This window comes from Nerophis ophidion, linkage group LG12, assembly GCF_033978795.1.
Source record: "Nerophis ophidion isolate RoL-2023_Sa linkage group LG12, RoL_Noph_v1.0, whole genome shotgun sequence".
Taxonomy (NCBI): domain Eukaryota; kingdom Metazoa; phylum Chordata; class Actinopteri; order Syngnathiformes; family Syngnathidae; genus Nerophis; species Nerophis ophidion.
Genome location: NC_084622.1, coordinates 4,120,545 through 4,139,859, shown reverse-complemented (window position 1 = coordinate 4,139,859; position 19,315 = coordinate 4,120,545). Strand labels below are relative to the sequence as shown.

General features: G+C 44.3%; 1 protein-coding gene across 1 annotated transcript in view; it reads left to right on the top strand.

Annotated features, from left to right (window-relative positions):
• Positions 1–19,315, top strand: part of LOC133562902 (protein kinase C-binding protein NELL2-like) — a 382,068-nt gene that overhangs the window by 32,588 nt on the left and 330,165 nt on the right. The window contains exon 4 of the mRNA XM_061916727.1: positions 18,385–18,476. Within this exon, the coding sequence (XP_061772711.1) occupies positions 18,385–18,476 (92 nt within the window). The remainder of the gene's footprint in view (positions 1–18,384; positions 18,477–19,315) is intronic.

Below are 19,315 nucleotides of genomic sequence, written 5' to 3'. Positions count from 1 at the left end.
CAATCGTCACATACACGTCAACCAATAAGAATTTGGCGGGGGAGGGTCATGGCATAAGTGAATTGTGGATCATGGAATGCTATATGCTATATGCTACTGCCGTAGCTTTTAAAATAGATAATTTCATTGTTAGCGGTAACTTATAAAAACTGAGAAGGGCTGAACAAAAATGTCACCGAAAAAGAAATCATGTACTGCAGATTACACAATATCAAATAATATTTTTTATTTTATTTGCGGAAGAGACCAGGAAAATGTCAGCAATCGTCACACACACGTCAGCAATCGTCACATCAACCGATAAGAATTTGGTTGGGGAGGGTCATGGCAGAAGTGCGTTATGGGTCATGGAATGCTAACTGCTATACGCTATATGCTACTGCCGTAGCTATTAAAATAGATAATTTCATTGTTGACGGTAATTTATAAAAACTCAGAAGGGCTGAACAAAAATTTAACCGGAAAGGAAATCATGTACTGCAGATTACAAGCTGGATGTAGTGAAATATGCAGCAGAAAACGACAAGAGGAAGCGGCGCATACCTTTGGAGTTGGCAGAGTTGTTTAGAAGCGACACCGAGGAAGAAGATTTCATCAGATTTATGGATTAGGAGTGACAGATTGTTTGGTAAACGTATAGAATGTTCTATATGTTATAGTTATTTGAATGACTCTTACCATAATATGTTAGGTTAACATAGCAGGCACCTTCTCAGTTGGTTATTTAAGCGTCATATAACGTACACTTATTCAGCCTGTTGTTCACTATTCTTTATGTATTTCAAATTGCCTTTCAAATGTCAATTCTTGGTGTTGGATTTTATCAAATAAATTTCCCCCAAAACTGCGATTTATACTCCAGTAGTGTGACGTATGTACCGTATTTCCTTGAATAGCCGCCGGGCATGTAAAATGCGCCTGCCTTGAATTACTCTCGGGTAAAACTCGCTCCCCAAATTTATAAGCGCATGCTTGCTTTTATCGGCTGGTCAAATTCGTGACATCATGAGTGACGCTTCCCCTGTCGTCATTTTCAAAATGGCGGAGGAGGTTTTTTTTGTTGCTTTTACTATGTGTAGACCAGGGGTCTTGTTCCACAGCCATACAGAACACACTGATGGTTGTGATATAAACAACTTTACCACTCTTACTAATATGCGCCACACTCTGTGAACCCCAACCAAAGAAGAATAACACACATTTCTGGAGAACATTGGCTCTGTAACACATTATAAACGCAACATAAGAATTACCCAGAATTCCAATGCATCCATGACTCTTGGCTATATTATACACCCGCTAGATGTATAGTATACCATGGTCCTTAAACCAGGTACTGGTAGATTTGGCATTGTGTGCAGGTGCCAAGTCATGTTGGAAAATGAAATCTTCACCTTCATAAAATTGGTCCGCGGCAGGCAGCATAAAGTGTTCTAAAACTTCCTGGTAGACTGCTGCATTGACCCTAGACCTCAGGAAACACAGTGGACCAACACCACCAAATGACATGGCACCCCAGACCATTACCGATTGTGGAAATTTGACACTGGACTTCCAGCAACGTGGATTCTGTGCCTCTCCTGTCTTCCTCCAGACTCTGGGACCTTGATTTCCAAAGGAGATACAAAATTTACTTTCATCTGAAAACATAACTTTGGACCACTCAGCAGCAGTCCAGTCCTTTTTGTCTTGAGCCCAGGCGAGACACTTTTAACGTTGTCTCTTATTCAAGAGTGGCTTTACACAAGGAATGCGACAGCTGAAGCCCATATCTTGCATACGTCGGTGCGTGGTGGTTCTTGAACCACTGACTCCAGCTGCAGTCCACTCTTTGTGGATCTCCCCCACATTTTTTAATCGGTTTTGTTTGACAATGTTCTCCAGGATGTGGTTATCCCTCTTGCTTGTACACTTTTTTCTACCACATCTTTGTCTTCCCTTCGCCTCTCTTTTAATGTGCTTGGACACAGAGCTCTGGGAACATCCAACCTCTTTGGCATGACCTTTTGTGTCTTGCCCTCCTTCTTTAAAGTATCAATGGTCATCTTTTGGACAGTTGTCAAGTCATGAGTCTTCCCCATGATTGTGTGTCATACAGAATCAAAACGAGAGACCATTTAAAGGCTTTTCCAGGTGTTTTGAGTTTGTTAGCTAATTAGAGTGTGGCACCAGGTGTCTTCAATATCTGACCTTTTCACCATATTCTAATTTTCTGAGATGTTGAATTTAGGGTTTTCATTGGTTGTCAGCTATAATCATCTCCTTTTTCGCAAAAAACACTTGAAATGTATCAGTCTGTTTGGAATGAATGTATACATTCTACAAGTTTGACTTTCTAAATAGAATTAATGAAATAAATCAACTTTTTCATGATATTCTAATAATATGACCAGCACCTGTATCCATTTTCGGCCGGTGCGACGTTTACTCCGGAAAATATGCCAGTTCTTTTGAATACCATTTTCTCCACAAAGGGTCTCTTTTCTGTTAAATATATCATTATTATTATTTTTATTTTTTTGTCCCGCTCGGCTGCAAGTTTGGCTATGAACTCTTATTAGCCTCCTCACCGCCACACACGCTCCCAATTCCCCTCTCAATAACAATGGATCTCCAGGATATTAGCTTGTCTTACCCTTGCATCCTTCCTCTTCTATTAGCTGTCATAGATGTAAAAGCAATTCAGTGCAACCTGTGAGTCCATAGTTTAATTATCTAGTACAGTATGAGTAAAATTTAAATATTAGGTTACAACTGAACCTCAAAATGTCAAACTCAACTTTAAAGTTGAACTAATCCAGCACTGGATTGTGTTATTTCTCACGACAAGAGGCTGTGTGTAGCGGAAGTTTTACCCAGCTGGGGTTCTGACCCAGTGTGCATAACGGGAACCTGTTTCAGTGTTGACCCCACCAAGTCATAAAAATGGGCCAAAAACAGTAACATTTTTGTAACCAATTTGAAAACAAATGCTACATGTATGCATTATTTTGGAAACAAATTGTCATAAACATTACTGAATTCATTTAAAAAATAATACAAAAGAAAACAGTTTTTTATGCATTTGTAAATGTATTATGTTATAAACATTTATTCACGTTCTTCTTTCTTTCATGAATCTAAACTTTACTGCTGTTGGTAGTTTTTTTAATATTTTCAATTAATAATTTCTAGGTCAGGGGTGCCCATTACGTCGATTGCGAGCTACCAGTCGACCGCGGGGGGTGTGTCAGTCGATCTCCAGCCAGGCTTTATAAAAAAATAGACCTTCAAATTAGTGATCATCAATCTTCACCAAGACGTCACTTAAATGACATTCACGGTACCGGAGGGTCTTGTGAGATGACGCTGGCTGCTGCAAGATCATTATTATGAAAATATGACCGAGAGGAAGGCGAGAAACACTTTTTATTTCAACAGACTTTCACGCTGTCCCTTCCGTCAAAACTCTTAAGGCCGACTGCACATTTCCTCTCTTCACAGTAAAAGCCCTGCTTCATGCTGCCTGCGCTAACTAAATACAGAGTCTCGGAACACTGGCGTGCACAAGCGATCCCTCAGAAAGCTGGCGTGCACATCACTTGTGCACGCCAGCTTTCCGAGACTCTTATTTTGTTAGCGCAGGCAGCATGAAGCAGGGCTTTTATTGTGAAGATAGGAAATGTGCAGTCGGCCTTTAGAGTTTTGATGCAAGGGACGGCGCGAAATAAAAAGTGTTTCTCGCCTTCCTCTCTGTCATTTTTTCATAATAATGAACTGGCAGCAGCCAGCGTCAACTCACAAGACCCTCGGGTGCCGTGAATGTCAATCAAGCAAGCTACGGAATTTGCCGCCAATGTTTTTCTTGTAAATTGTATGGAAGCTGGATGAATTAGATGCCAAAAACCAACCACTTTCATGTGGTATTGTACAGAAAGGACAACTTTTTTTCTCCTCCATTTGAAAATGTGGGCGTTATCATCATTACTGTCTGATTCCAATCAATGCAAGTCATCAGAATCAGGTAATACACCAACTTATATTCTTGTCTTTGTGAAAGAAAGACATCTATATGTGTTACACATGCTTGTATTATCATTAAACAAATTTAATTTGTTTACAAAAATGTCTCTTTCATAAATAAATAAATATAAATGATATATATAAATGAGGTAGATCCCCTCGAGTTCGTCAATTGAAAAGTAGCTCGCCTGCAGAAAAAGTGTTGGCACCTCTGTTCTAGGTGTATTTATTTCAGTATGAAAGTGTACAAATTTTTTTTTCCTCCGGTCATTAAATTACAGTTAAAGTACCAATGATTGTCACACACACACTAGATGTGGCAAAATTATTCTCTGCATTTGACTTATCAGCCTTGATCACCTCCTGGGAGGTGAGGGGAGCAGTGAGCAGCAGCGGTGGCTGCGCCCGGGAATCATTTTTGGTGATTTACCCCCCAATTCCAACCCTTGATGCTGCGTGCCAAACAGGGAGGTAATGGGCCATGTTTTTATAGTCTTTGGTATGACTCGGCCGGGGTTTGAACTCGCAACCTACCGATCTCAGGGCGGTTTCAGAGTGAGTTTGTGACGAATCCCAAGATGCAGAGAAGGAGGCAGGCATTGCATAAGAAAACATGATTTAATTAAACGCTAAAACAAGAACAAACCAAAAGGGTACCAACAAAAGGCGTCCACGAGGCGGATAACAAACTTGGCTAGGAACAAAAACACTTACTGTGACACGACGGAACTATGGCATGATCCGGGTGAACAGAAGTAGACAAAGCTACAAGCGACAAGACAGGTAGTGGTGACATCGACACGACAATAATCCAGCATCTGACTGGAGGACAAAACAGGTTCAAATTGTGGCTGGCTGATTGACACCAGGTGTGGCCAGGTGCCAATTAGCCATAGCTGAGGGGACGCAGCACTCAGGGAGACAAACAGGAAACAGAACCAAAATAAGAGTGCTGACAGGAATTAAAGACAGGAAACAAAGACAAATGCAGAGGAAAAACTAAAACATATACCAAACTGCCAGGGACAAGCCTGACAGGCGGTACCCTCTAGCCACAAGGCCACTGATGAAGATAATGGTGTGCCAGGGCTTACATACAATATTTATTTAACACTTCAGTCTCTAGAGTCTACATCAACCTCAGATCTATCCGTCAATTCAAAGTTTTTTTTTGTTTTTTTATGTTCTTTTTTGTTTGTTTGTTTTTTGCCCTTTTTTATGACAAACACACAAAACATGCAAAATCTTCCACACAAAATATTTGTGAAAGTGGAATATTTGATTTGAAGTAATCGGAGCCTTGGATAGGTCAATAATTCATAAAAACATTGATTTTGATTCAATATTATGTTAGTCAACAATGCAACTTTTTCTAAATTACATTTCACCTGCAAACTTTTTTTATTCCACTTGTATCATGTTTTTGTTTAGTTTAAAAGTACTTTTAGAACGTGCCGTGGGTCTTTAAAACATTAGCTGCAGGCCGCAAATGTGTCGTGATCCGGGGCCCGGATCATGTTTTGGTATTTTCGGTTAGTTTCGGACTCCCTCGGCTCCTGTTTTGTGCACCCTTGAGTTTGTTTTAGTTACCATGGTTGCTTATTATTTTCACCTGCCTCTGATTGGTGTTCAGGACACTCAACTGTTCCCCGAGCACTAATCAGAGGCATTATTTAAGCCTGCCTTTGCCAGTGAGTCGGCCTGGCTTCTTTGTTTGCTTCAAGCTTCTATTACGTGAGTATTGCCTGTCTCAAGTCCATGCTAATTGTTAGCCCTAACATCCAGTGTGATCGGCATGTTCCTCCTCTGTTTTTCTGTTTTGTCACTTGTTCGAGTTTTTGAGAATAAATCATGTTCCTACCTGTACGTCCTGTCCGGAGTGGTCCGTTTGCTTCCCGGGGGAACGAACCTCGCAGCCAGCTGCGACCCCCCGCATGTAAAAATATGTAAAAACTTGTGAAACCCTTGCTATAGAAAATAAAAAATTAACAGCAAAACAAAACACCAGCGGAAAGCGATAATCGATAAAACAAAATAAAAACAAGCAAATTGGGCGATAAACAAAATAATAAAATCTGTGTCCTTAGGACGCACAGACTTCTAGAATTGTGCCTCTTTTCTGATTTCAATGCGTAAAAAGACACAAAAAGATTGATAGTACTTCATTGATAGTACTTTTTTGATTCCTTCAGGAGAGTTCCTTCAGGAAAAAAAATAAAAAAAAAATAAAAGTGTGTTAACGCCAACACTGCTGTTTCAATTGTTCTAATTGTGTGTATTTCACCTGGCTGTGCAGCTGTCCAACTCATGTGTTAGTAGGGGCGGTATAGCTTTGTTGGTAGAGCGGTTGGAACTTCAGGGTTGCAGGTTCGATCCCCCCTTCCGCCATCCTAGTCACTGCCATTGTGTCCTTGGGCAAGACACTTTACCCGCCTGCTCCCAGTGCCACCCACACTGGTTTGAATGTAAAAATGAGATATTGGGTTTCACAATGTAAAGCGCTTTGAGTCACTTGAGAAAAGCGCTGTATAAATATACTTAACTTTACTAGATAGGATAGGATAGACTTTTATTCATCACACAATGGGGAAATTACGTTGTTTCGGTGCAGGTTTTTACAGACAGTAACAGAAGTGAAGTGCAATAAAAACAAAAAAAGGAGTTACATACTACATATTGCTCCCAAATATGTATGGATAGAAGATAAAATACAACAAAAAACACAAACATCCGTATACCACACCACGAAACAAAACAACAAAAAAACATCACAGTAGATCATCAGGATCAGGATGCTTTATTATATTGTCCATTCTTTAACATGTACAAGACATATAAGAACTGAAATTTCATTTTCAGCACAGTCCCACTAAGAGCAGACATACGTTACAGGGAGACAAGAACAGGACCGCCAACGGATCAGTCAACTCCCGGCGCTCCTTTAAAAAGGTGGGAAAAAGGTAATATTGGGAAGGGAAGTTAAAGTAAAAAAATATCAGTCAAAGGCTGGACCCTCCGGAGGGGTCCAGACTGAGTCCAAGGGAAAAAAAAAACAAATTTGCCCAATTACACATAAACAAGTTACATATAATCACAACAACTCGCAACAGATCGGAGGGGGAGTTGGGGCCCGAGAGGCTGGCCTGCTGCTATAAGCGCTACTCAGCCGTCCATCACCCCGAAGGGGAATCAAGCGGTGATGAAGTCGTTGGGTGGGGGTGGGGTGTGTTTATGTATATGCCCACTGTCTTTGGGTGTAGTGGTGTTGTGTCCATAGGCCTGAGGCCGTTCTGCATACAATGCAAGCGAAGTTCGACTTCCAGGTGTCGTTGAGGAGGGAGGGAGGTCAAAAGCGTCCATCTTTGAGAGTCCTTGGGGATGTTTTCACAACAGCCTGCTCCTGTTGTTGCAGCGTCAAGGCCATTCGGGGGAGTCAAAGCGTAGGTTAGGATTTTTGTTTTTCCGCAAGCAAACATTACAATGGCCTGTCTGTTCTATTCGTCCATGTTGGCTCTCATATCGAATTTTTCCCTTTCAACAAGCTTCTTCATGATGTGAGCCATCTTGCGATTCGGTTCGGAAATCACCCCAGATTGTGATCCCATAGCCCGACCCAATCCTTGCATTGCGACGAACAGCCTTTGGGGTCCTTGAGTGGCTGCCATCGTCTTACGAGTTTGACGATACACCAGAGCAATGCCCAGCCCAATCAGCAGGTGCCCCGCGATCATGGTTCCAAATAGGTAGATGTCTTCCACGTCCTCGATGGAAAGGACTGAGAGGCACGTGATTCTCCATTTGTCCTAGAATCTCTCACTTACCCCACAGCAATGGTACCATCAGGGCAGCCAGGCTCCCCCAAACCTCTTTTCCTCGTCGATAAGATTTTTTCAATTGAGTCGAGAGTCCATCTAATCAATTCCATGTCTGATGAATTGATTTGGAGGACATCACAAAGAAAGAGGCTTCAAAAAAGTGTAGACAAGACAAGACAAAGAGAGCAAAAAAATGTGATCGCCCTCACCAGAGGCAAGACAGAAAGACTATAATGCTATATAAGTTAATTTTTTCACACCTTTACGTGAATAAATGACCTAATTTATCGTATCACATCATTGTTTAATAGGTTGTTCATAGTGCAGGATTCTACACTCAAGATTGTTCTCAGGTGAAAGAGTCCTTTAAAAGGTCAATCAATCAATCAATCAATGTTTATTTATATAGCCCCAAATCACAAATGTCTCAAAGGACTGCACTAATCATTACGACTACAACATCCTCGGAAGAACCCACAAAAGGGCAAGGAAAACTCACACCCATTGTGCAGGGAGAATTCACATCCAGTGGGACGCCAGTGACAATGCTGACTATGAGAAACCTTGGAGAGGACCTCAGATGTGGGTAACCCCCCCCCCCCCCCCTCTAGGGGACCGAATGCAATGGATGTCGAGCAGGTCTAACATGATACTGTGAAAGTTCAATCCATTGTGGCTCCAACAAAGCCACGAGAGTTCAGTTCAAAGCGGATCCAAGACAGCAGCGAGAGTCCCATCCATAGGAGACCATCTCAAGCGGAGGCGGATCAGCAGCGTAGATAATAGTTAAAACAGGGGTTTTTAACCTTTGTGACAATGAGCTCCAACTTTTCCACTACAGAGGGCCCTGGGGACCAAATCAGTATTAACACAGAGTTAGCTTGATTACTCTTGATTTTAATCATATTTAATTATCATGTCTAGCCTACTTACAGTTTACGACATTGTCAAAAAATTCAAACCATGAGTTAATCACAAAGATTTTTCAGGCTGATTATATAAAATAAGTACTAACCAAATATACTGCAAAAAAAGTAACTCATAAATAACTGTAAAAAAAACTAAATTATGTTTAAAAAAAATTATAATTAATGTTTCTTAACTACACAGTCAATACAATTAGAGTGCACATGAAAATACAGCTTCACCACATTAGTCATATTTTTTGCGCTTGAGAAATATCTCTATTACTTGAGTGCCAGCCTTTTTCTGTTTGTTTGAGATTGTCATTACTGCCACAAGTGGTGTAAAAGTGTATTGCAACTGAGTACCGCCGTGGCCCATAAGGACCACAGCTGAGAAGCAGATGTATTTTTGCAGTCCTGTAGAGGGCCCCTACCGCCGTTGAACCCCCCACTTAAGAACTTTGGATTTTGGTTGATTTTAGCGGTGCGAGTGGACCAGAGCGGTAGTGTTTCCGCAGAAAGAAGACAACATTTCCCATGAGGACTAGTGCATATATCGTCATAGTGACACAATGATACCACAATTATTCAGTAGGGCTGATCTTTCCACATTAGAAGGTACGTATTTTATTTGCTGATTGCAGTCATCGCAATGTTTTTTTCTTTAAACAGTACTTTTGAGTTTGTTGCGTGTCTGGTCGTGTCAGTGTGGAACTATCAAGCTGGTAGCTATTTATTGCTATTACACAAATTTCCAATAACTAGCATTAGCATTATCCTTTTGATTTCCATCCATCCATTTTCTACCACTTATTCCCCAAGGGGGCGCGGAGGGCGCTGGTGCCTATCTCAGCTACAATCGGGTGGAAGGCGGCGTACACCCTGGACAAGTCGCCCCCTCATCGCAGGGCTATCCTTTTGATTTGAGCATCAAAAGTCACTTACCAGTCCAGCAGGAACAGAGCCAAGGCAGCATCTGTCTGAAATCCCTCCTCCTTTTTGAGCTCACGCCAGCAAGTGAAAGCCGAGCCATTTTTGGAACCTCAGATAAAACTTTTTGTTTCTTTGGTTGTTTTGCAGCTTCTGCCATGATAGCAGTAATTACATGTAGAAGTTGTTCTTCTTCTTTCACATCGACTTCCATCTTATTAAGGAATGGTTAAAGGGGGAAGTGATGTATGTCGTAAAGCAAGTCAGCACATTTGTAGTTTTTTGTGTGGCAAGGTTCCTGCCACCCTCTTCAAAGTTGCTTAGTGCCACTAAAAGCAATACAGACCCCCTTCTGACCATGACCAGGTTCACATCCATGTGTCATCCCAAAAGTTATGAAAATATTTTATGAAGGTTGAGAAGTTAACAGGTTTTCTTACATTACAGTTAGTTGTCCATGTCTTCCTTAATCCTTGTTATGTGCATACAACTTGCACATCTCGTCAAGCTTAGAAAGCAGTGAAGGAAATTCTTATAAACCACCTCTCCTAGTCTCCTTTGCTGCGGGTTACGTGAGAGATTCCTGGTACAAATGGCGAATCATGTGCATCTCAGTCATTCCCATTGAGGACGTGAAAGACATCTACCTATTTGGAACCGTGGAGGTGGGGCACTGGCTGATTGGGCTGGTGTATCGTCAAATTCGTAAGACAATGGCAGCCACTCAAGGAGCCCACAGGCTGTTCGTCGCAATGGATGGTTTGGGCAGGGCTGTAGGAACACAGACTGCGGCAATTTCTGAACTGAATTGCAAGATGGATAACATCATGGAGAAGCTTGCTGAAAAGGAAAATTAAATTGAATTTGAGGGCACCCAGCATGGACGAATAGAACAGACAAGTCATTGTTTTGTCTGCTCGCAAAAAACAAACATCCTAATCTACGATTTGACTCCCTCGAATGGTCTTAACGCTGTGGAAACAGGACCAGGCTGTTCTGAAAAGCACCCCCGAGGACACCTCAATAATGGACGCTTTTGACCTCCCTCCCTCCTCCTCAACGACACCTGCGGTCGAACTTTTGCAGTCTAAAATTGGGAATACACGCACACACACCCCACCCCCATCCCACGCCTTCACCACAGCTTTTTCCCCTCGGGGTGATGGTCGGATGACAGCGCTTCAAAGCAGCGGTCGCCTTCCAGGGTCCCGACTCCCCGCCCCTCTGTTGCGAGTTTGTCGTGATTAAATGGAACGTATTTACAGTATGTGTCCATTGCATGGAGTTTTTTTTCCCCACTCAAGACTACGCCCCCTTAGGAGCCCAGTCTAGATTGTATTTTTTTCACTCATATTTTTCCCCAGCGTTGTACCTTTTTCCCATCCTCGTGGCGACCCATCAGTGTTCCTGTTCTGTAACCCTGTACACGGTTTTTTGTTTGTCTAATCTTGAACGGGTTTGTGCTGAAAACAAAGTTTCGTTGTACTTGTGCAATGACAATAAAGACCTACCTACCTCCATTCAGTACAACAAGGCATACCAACACAGCTAATTACACACGCTCTCGTCGTAATGCTTTCCCCACTACAAAGACACTGTGGTCCTTCATGTTAAAACCTTATCTGGCAGCTCAAAGCCTGGCAGGGAAGAGCTTTTACCCTTTTTTGTGCGTGTTTACCACATGAATGGCTTTATTGCATTGTGTCTGCCATTGTGGTATTTGCATATGTTAATGCTGTAAAACACAGGTCTCAAACTCAAAGCCTGTGGGCCAGATCGAACACTCCCATCCATTTTCTAACGCTTATCCCTTTCGGGGATGCGGGGGTTGCTGGAGCCTATCTCAGCTACAAGTCTCCACCACATCACACGGCCAATACAGATAGACAGACAACATTCACACTCACATTCACACACTAGGGCAGGGGCCAAATTTAGAGAAAAATGTGTCCGGAGGGCTGGTATATCTATTTTTAGGAAAACTAATACAAAACCTCACAATAAAGTCTGATTGAATGCTAAAAATGTTATAACAGACTGCCTTAAAAACGGAATGGAATATTTTTTTTTTCTATGAATGATAAAACTTTGAATATTGAGAACATATGAACGTCACACCCCCCATCTCAATCGAAATATTTTACAATCAAGCCAAATGAAACAAAAATGCAACAAACACAGCGAAATATGAACGTGAAGGGTAAAAAAACACAAATCATCTCAAATCTGATATATGTGATACATAACTAAACTTTGTTGTAAAAATCTCCTTCCACGTCGGTCCCTGACATCCACATTTCAGGCTGGCCGCTCTGGAAACACTCTGTGGAAACGCTCCCCACCCACACTGTTTGGTGCCTCGTCTGACCTGCTGTGACGTAGATTACCATAGTAACTAGTAGCGTTGTACGGTATACGGGTATTAGTATAGTAGCGCAATACTAATGAATCATATTCGGTAGCATACCCCCACTGAAAAGTACAGGTCCGCCACACCCTTAGATTTTTTGTTTAAATAAAGCCAATTATGCAATTTTTCTTGTCCCCTTTATTTAGAAACGTATCGAAAATTACCGAAAAGTATCAAAGTAATCAGGACAACATGTTACGACTGGTTGGCATAGTGATGCCAAATTGGTCCCTTCGTGGATGCGTCGATATGAACACAACAACGGTAAGTTTAAATGATTTATTAAACTTAACAAAAACAGACTGTGAACAAAAACACTGGAGCTAACAGACAAAAATAAACCAAGGGCGCTAGCATGAAAGCTAGGAATAGAAAATACAAAAACTATACTTGGCACGAAGGACACAAAAGAGTAAACAAAAAACATTCAGCATGAAAGATGGATTATCGAGTGGCTTAGCGTAAGAGCTAGCGAGAAAAGTGACAGGTGTGCAGAAACCGTGATTAGCAGGTGGGATCAATGAGCAACCATGGTGACTGACTAAACAAGAAGTAAGAGGCCGGGCCTGTTCCCATGGGGCCCGGCCGGGCACAGCCCGAAGAAGCAACGTGGGTCACCCCTCCAATGGGCTCACCACCCATAGCAGGGGCCATAGAGGTCGGGTGCAATGTGAGCTGGGCGGAAGCCAAAGGCAGGGCACTCGGCGGTCCGATCCTCGGCTACAGAAGCTAGCTCTTGGGACGTGGAACGTCACCTCACTGGGGGGGAAAGAGCCTGAGCTAGTGCGCGAAGTAGAGAAGTTCCGGCTGGATATAGTCGGACTCACTTCAACGCACGGCAAGGGCTCTGGAACCACTTCTCTCGAGAGGGACTGGACCCTCTTCCACTCTGGCGTTGCCGGCAGTGAGAGGCGACGGGCTGGGGTGGCAATTCTGGTTGCCCCCCGGCTTAAAGCTTTAGTTGGAGTTCAACCCAGTGGACGAAAGGGTAGCCTCCCTCCGCCTTCGGGTGGGGGGACGGGTCCTGACTGTTGTTTGTGCTTATGTACCAAACAGCAGTTCAGAGTACCCACCCTTTTTGGGTACACTCGAGGGAGTACTGGAAAGTGCTCCCCCGGGTGATTCCCTTGTCCTACTGGGGGACTTCAATGCTCATGTTGGCAACAACAGTGAAACCTTGAAAGGCGTGATTGGGAAGAATGGCCGCCCGGATCCGAACCCGAGTGGTGTTTTGTTATTGGACTTTTGTGCTCGCCACAATTTGTCCATTACAAACACCATTTTCAAACATAAGGGTGTCCATATGTGCACTTGGCACCAGGACACCCTAGGCCGCAGTTCCATGATCGACTTTGTAGTTGTGTCATCGGATTTGCGGCCTTGTGTTTTGGACACTCGGGTGAAGAGAGGGGCGGAGCTTTCTACCGATCACCACCTGGTGGTGAGTTGGCTGCGATGGTGGGGGAGGATGCCGGACCGACCTGGCAGGCCCAAATGCATTGTGAGGGTCTGCTGGGAACGTCTGGCAGTCTCCTGTCAGAGAAAGTTTCAATTCCCACCTCCGGAAGAACTTTGAACATGTCACGAGGGAGGTGCTGGACATTGAGTCCGAGTGGACCATGTTCCGCACCTCTATTGTCGAGGCGGCAGATCGGAGCTGTGGCCGCAAGGTAGTTGGTGCCTGTCGGGGCGGCAATTCTAAAACCCCTTGGTGGACACCAGCGGTGAGGGATGCCGTCAAGCTGAAGAAGGAGTCCTATCGGGTCCTTTTGGCTCATAGGACTCTGGAGGCAGTGGACAGGTACCGACAGGCTAAGCGGTGTGCGGCTTCAGCGGTCGCGGAGGCAAAAACTCAGACATGGGAGGAGTTCGGGGAAGCCATGGAAAACGACTTCCGGACGGCTTTGAAGCGATTCTGGACCACCGCCCGCCGCCTCAGGAAGGGGAAGGAGTGCACTATCAACACCGTGTATGGTGCGGATGGTGTTCTGCTGACCTCAACTGCGGATGTTGTGGATAGGTGGAAGGAATACTTCGAAGACCTCCTCAATCCCACCAACACGTCCTCCTATGAGGAAGCAGTGCCTGGGGAATCCGTGGTGGACTCTCCTATTTCTGGGGCTGAGGTCGCTGAGGTAGTTAAAAATCTCCTCGGTGGCAAGGCCCCAGGGGTGGACGAGACCCGCCCGGAGTTCCTTAAGGCTCTGGATGCTGTGGGGCTGTCTTGGTTGACAAGACTCTGCAGCATCGCGCGCACATCGGGGGCGGTACCTCTGGATTGGCAGACCGGGGTGGTGGTTCCTCTCTTTAAGAAGGGGGACCGGAGGGTGTGTTCCAACTATCGTGGTATCACACTCCTCAGCCTTCCCGGTAAGGTTTATTCAGGTGTACTGGAGAGGAGGCTACGCCGGATAGTCGAACCTCGGATTCAGGAGGAGCAGTGTGGTTTTCGTCCTGGTCGTGGAACTGTGGACCAGCTCTATACTCTCGGCAGGGTTCTTGAGGGTGCATGGGAGTTTGCCCAACCAGTCTACATGTGCTTTGTGGACTTGGAGAAGGCATTCGACTGTGTCCCTCGGGAAGTCCTGTGGGGAGTGCTCAGAGAGTATGGGGTATCGGACAGTCTTATTGTGGCGGTCCGCTCCCTGTACGATCAGTGCCAGAGCTTGGTCCGCATTGCCGGCAGTAAGTCGAACACATTTCCAGTGAGGGTTGGACTCCGCCAAGGCTGTCCTTTGTCACCGATTCTATTCATAACTTTTATGGACAAAATTTCTAGGCGCAGTCAAGGCGCTGAGGGGTTCCGGTTTGGTGGCTGCAGGATTAGGTCTCTGCTTTTTGCAGATGATGTGGTCCTGATGGCTTCATCTGACCGGGATCTTCAGCTCTCACTGGATCGGTTTGCAGCCGAGTGTGAAGCGACCGGAATGAGAATCAGGACTTCCAAGTCCGAGTCCATGGTTCTCGCCCGGAAAAGGGTGGAGTGCCATCAAGAAGGAGCTGAGCTGGAAGGCAAAGCTCTCAATTTACCGGTTGATCTACGTTCCCATCCTCACCTATGGTCATGAGCTTTGGGTCATGACCGAAAGGATAAGATCACGGGTACACGCGGCCGAAATGAGTTTCCTCCGCCGTGCGGCAGGGCTCTCCCTTAGAGATAAAGTGAGAAGCTCTGCCATCCGGGAGGAACTCAAAGTAAAGCCGCTGCTCCTTCACATCGAGAGGGGCCAGATGAGGTGGTTCGAGCATCTGGTCAGGATGCCACCCGTACGCCTCCCTAGGGAGGTGTTTAGGGCACGTCCAACCGGTAGGAGGCCATTGGGAAGACCCAGGACACGTTGGGAAGACTATGTCTCCCGGCTGGCCTGGGAACGCCCCGGGATCCCCCGGGAAGAGCTAGACGAAGTGGCTGGGGAAAGGGAAGTCTGGGTTTCCCTGCTTAGGCTGTTTCCCCCGCGACCCAACCTTGGATAAGCGGAAGAAGATGGATAGATGGATGTAATCAACCTATCCCCAGGTGCATGTCTTTGGAGGTGGGAGGAAGCCGGAGTACCCGGAGGGATCCCACGCAGTCACGGGGAGAACATGCAAACTCCACACAGAAAGATCCCGAGCGCAGGATCAAACCCAGGACCTTCGTGTTGCCCTCCCCCTCCACATAATTGAATAATCATTCGTTCACAATCATCATAAAAGACATGACGAGGAATGGATTTTTTTAAATGCATTATAAATATTAAATAAACGTAAATAAGAGTCTGGGAGCTCCAGTATTCTTCCCATAAAATCCGATAAATAACCATTCAAAAAGCGCCAACAATACTTCCTTTACATTTTGTGACTTGACTATCAACCAAGTATTGGTGACATTTTTACAATAAGCGCTAACGCAGATGCACTATTTGTAGCGGCGACAGGTCTGCGGCTTCCTCGCTTCTTTGCTCCCTGTAAGTTTATTGTAGATCATAAATCATGCATCTCACTTGGAGAGAAGAAGTCTGGGGAGGTATGCCGACAAGTTGGTACACGTTGACAGCCAAGTAGGTGTATAGGCTCAGGCGTATTGTAATGCGTATTCATTTGTGCGCGCACTCGTGCACCACTCTTGCACAGCTGCAATCAGTCAGCAATCTGCACACGTGCAGATTGCTCTTTAAGTTCAAGTTCCAATGATTGTCACACACACTGGGTGTGGTGAAATCTATCCTCTGCATTTCACCCACCCCCATGTTCACGCCCTGGAAGGTGAGGGGAGCAGTGAACGTCAGCGTACACCACGCTCGGGAATCATTTGGTTAGCCAGAGCAAACCTGCGTTCCGGGCCAGAACGTAGCGACCTGTTCCCGTACACAGCATTCCTCCGTTCTCTGACGACGAGCTGTGTGTCTCGTCTCCCCATATTCCTCCCTGGTTCCCTGGCTGCCCCTTTTTGGATCTCGACCTACCGCCTGGACACAGACTTTTGACGCCTCGCTCTTGCCCCTGACCTCCTGCCTGTCTCTGGACCTTCGAGCCTTGCCTTGCCCTATCTTGGACTTCCACACCTCGCTCAACACTCCCGGTAACACTAAGTTAACCACTACACATAGACGCACACCACACATTATTGGATTAGTTACACACTTCATAATATTGAAGAGTTAAAACGACATACTGACTAGTGTCAGGCTTGTCCCTGACAGTTTGGTTATGTTTTAGTTTTTCCTCTGTGTTTGTCTTTATTTCCTGTCACAATTTTATTTTGGTTGTTTCCTGCTTGTCTCCCTGGGTGCTGTGTCCCCTCAGCTGCGGCTGATTGGCACCTGGCCACACCTGGTGTCAATCAAGCAACTGCTATATAAACCTGCCTTGCCATACAGTCTGCTGGAGTATTGTCGAAGCTGATGTCATCACTACCTGTCGTTACTACTTGTCCTTGTCGCTGTCGTCATAGCCGTAAGCAGTTCCTAATAGCTATTGACAGTTTGCTGTCTCCTAGTTCTTTTGTTTCATGTTTTCCTAGATCTTGTTAGCCATGAGCTGTTTCTAGTTTTTCTGTTTGTTGGTTCCTGTTTTCAATTTGGCTCTTCCTAGCTCCTGGTTTGTGTTTTACATTTATTTTGAACATTAAATCATGTTTTCCTGGACAACGCCTGCCATCTCTGCATCTTGGGGGTTGTTGGCTCTCATGAAGTCTGCAGTGACTAATAATCAGTGATGAAGAAAAAAAAAAGCAAATGTTGTGATTAAAGATGTCCGAAAATGGCTTTTTTGCCGATATCTGATATTGTCCAAGATTGAGGTGGGCGGGGTATGGGGTAGCGGGGGGGGGGGGGGGGGGGGGGGTGTATATTGTAGCGTCCTAGAAGAGTTAGTGCTGCAAGGGGTTTTGGGTATTTGTTTTGTTGTGTTTATTTTGTGTTACGGTGCGGATGTTCTCCCGAAATGTGTTTGTCATTCTTGTTTGGTGGCGCATATTTGTAACAGTGTTAAAGTTGTTTATACGGCCACCCTCAGTGTGACCTGTATGGCTTTTTACCAAGTACGCCTTGCCTTGCATTCACTTGTGTGTGTGAATAGCCGTAGATATTCTCTGACTGGGCCGGCACACAAAGGCAGTGCCTTTAAGGTTTTTTGGTGCTCTGTACTTCTCCTTACGTCCGTGTACCACTCCGTACAGCGGCGTTTTAAAAAGTCATCCATTTTACTTTTTGAAACTGATACCAATAATTTCCAATATTACATTTTAAAGCATGTGTCGGCCAATAATATCGGCAGTCCAATATTATCGGACATCTCTGTTTTTTTTAAATCAAGCTTATGCTTAAAATGATCAAAATACGTAAATATTAAATGTTATTATAAGTGTTACTACATGACATATTTATATAATGTAAATAGAAGGCTGATGGAGGTGTTTAGATGTTTTTTAAAGGCTTTATATGCTCCATTGTAAGCTGACTTTCGATTATTAAGGTTTTAGAATGCATTAAAGAAAATCCATCCGTTTTCATAACGATTGTGAACGATAGGCAAAATTCTCCCAAAAAGGGCAGTTTTGCTGGAGGCGGGAGGGATAATTATTGTTTTTCGTCAATTGAGTCAGGTTCACTTCCAAACAAATGTTCGAAAAGTGCTGAAAATTGGATGTTTCGCCACAGCCGCTTTGTGGAAAATAATTACACCACAATATTTCCACCTTGGTGGAGGTCTGCGCTCCACTGAGTGCTTTCCTCGTTATAATTATCTCCTGTATGCAAGGGGATCTCACTTGGGGAGTAATACGCTGTATTCCAGTGTCAGTGTGTTGCTGCCGCCGCTAACCTGTCTGTCTCACCAACAGCTGTCTGCCTGTTTGGCGGAAGGGAGCTGGTGGAAGGAGATCACATGGCCGTGCGCGACTCCTCCAGACGGTGTCTGCTGTTTGAGTGCAAGGTACAGGCACACACACACTCATCAAAAAAAAGTTAAAAACTACGTTTTTCCTTCCTCGGAGGATAAATCAAGGTTCAAAGTTTGTTCGTCACATGCAGAGTACACCACAGTGAAATGCTTTTTTCCATGCTCTTCAGATATTGCGTACAGTAGGAACCAAAGACTAGTTGCAGAATCTAATACACTCAATACAAAAAATTGAAAAGCTCTGATGTACATTAATTACAAGACGATTAAGTTGCTGTCAGGACTATGACATGGATTGGTTTTGCTCCTTCGACGCAGAGGGATTACAGAACGAGCTTGGCGTCAATTCAGGTACATGATGATAATTTATTAATACAGTAAATACAAAAATAATCAAAACAAAGGGCGCTCACAAGGAGGTATATTACTAGACTACAAAATACAAACAGGAAACAAAAACACTTGCACGATGGCATGAATGAACTGTGAACATAAACAGCAAGTTGGCATGACTATAAACAACTAAAACAAAACACTTACTGTGACAAAAATACAGGAGGCAAGAATAGCAGGTGATCGAGTAGCATATGTAGGCAATGCAATTGCAGGCATGAAGGCAGAAAGCAAATGGCAAAGTTCCCAGGACGAGGACAGAAACAAAATGGTATAAATAGCAGCTATAATGATTAGAAACAGGTGTGGGACTGAGGGCTGGGCATGACTTGGAGACCAGGTGGAAACTAATGGGTTACTATGGAAACAAACAAAACCTGGAAGTGTAAAACGGGAAATAAGAGTCCAAAAACAAAACCAACATGATCAAACTTAAAACTGAATTACAGGTATGACAGTTGCACAATAAGTCACAGTAC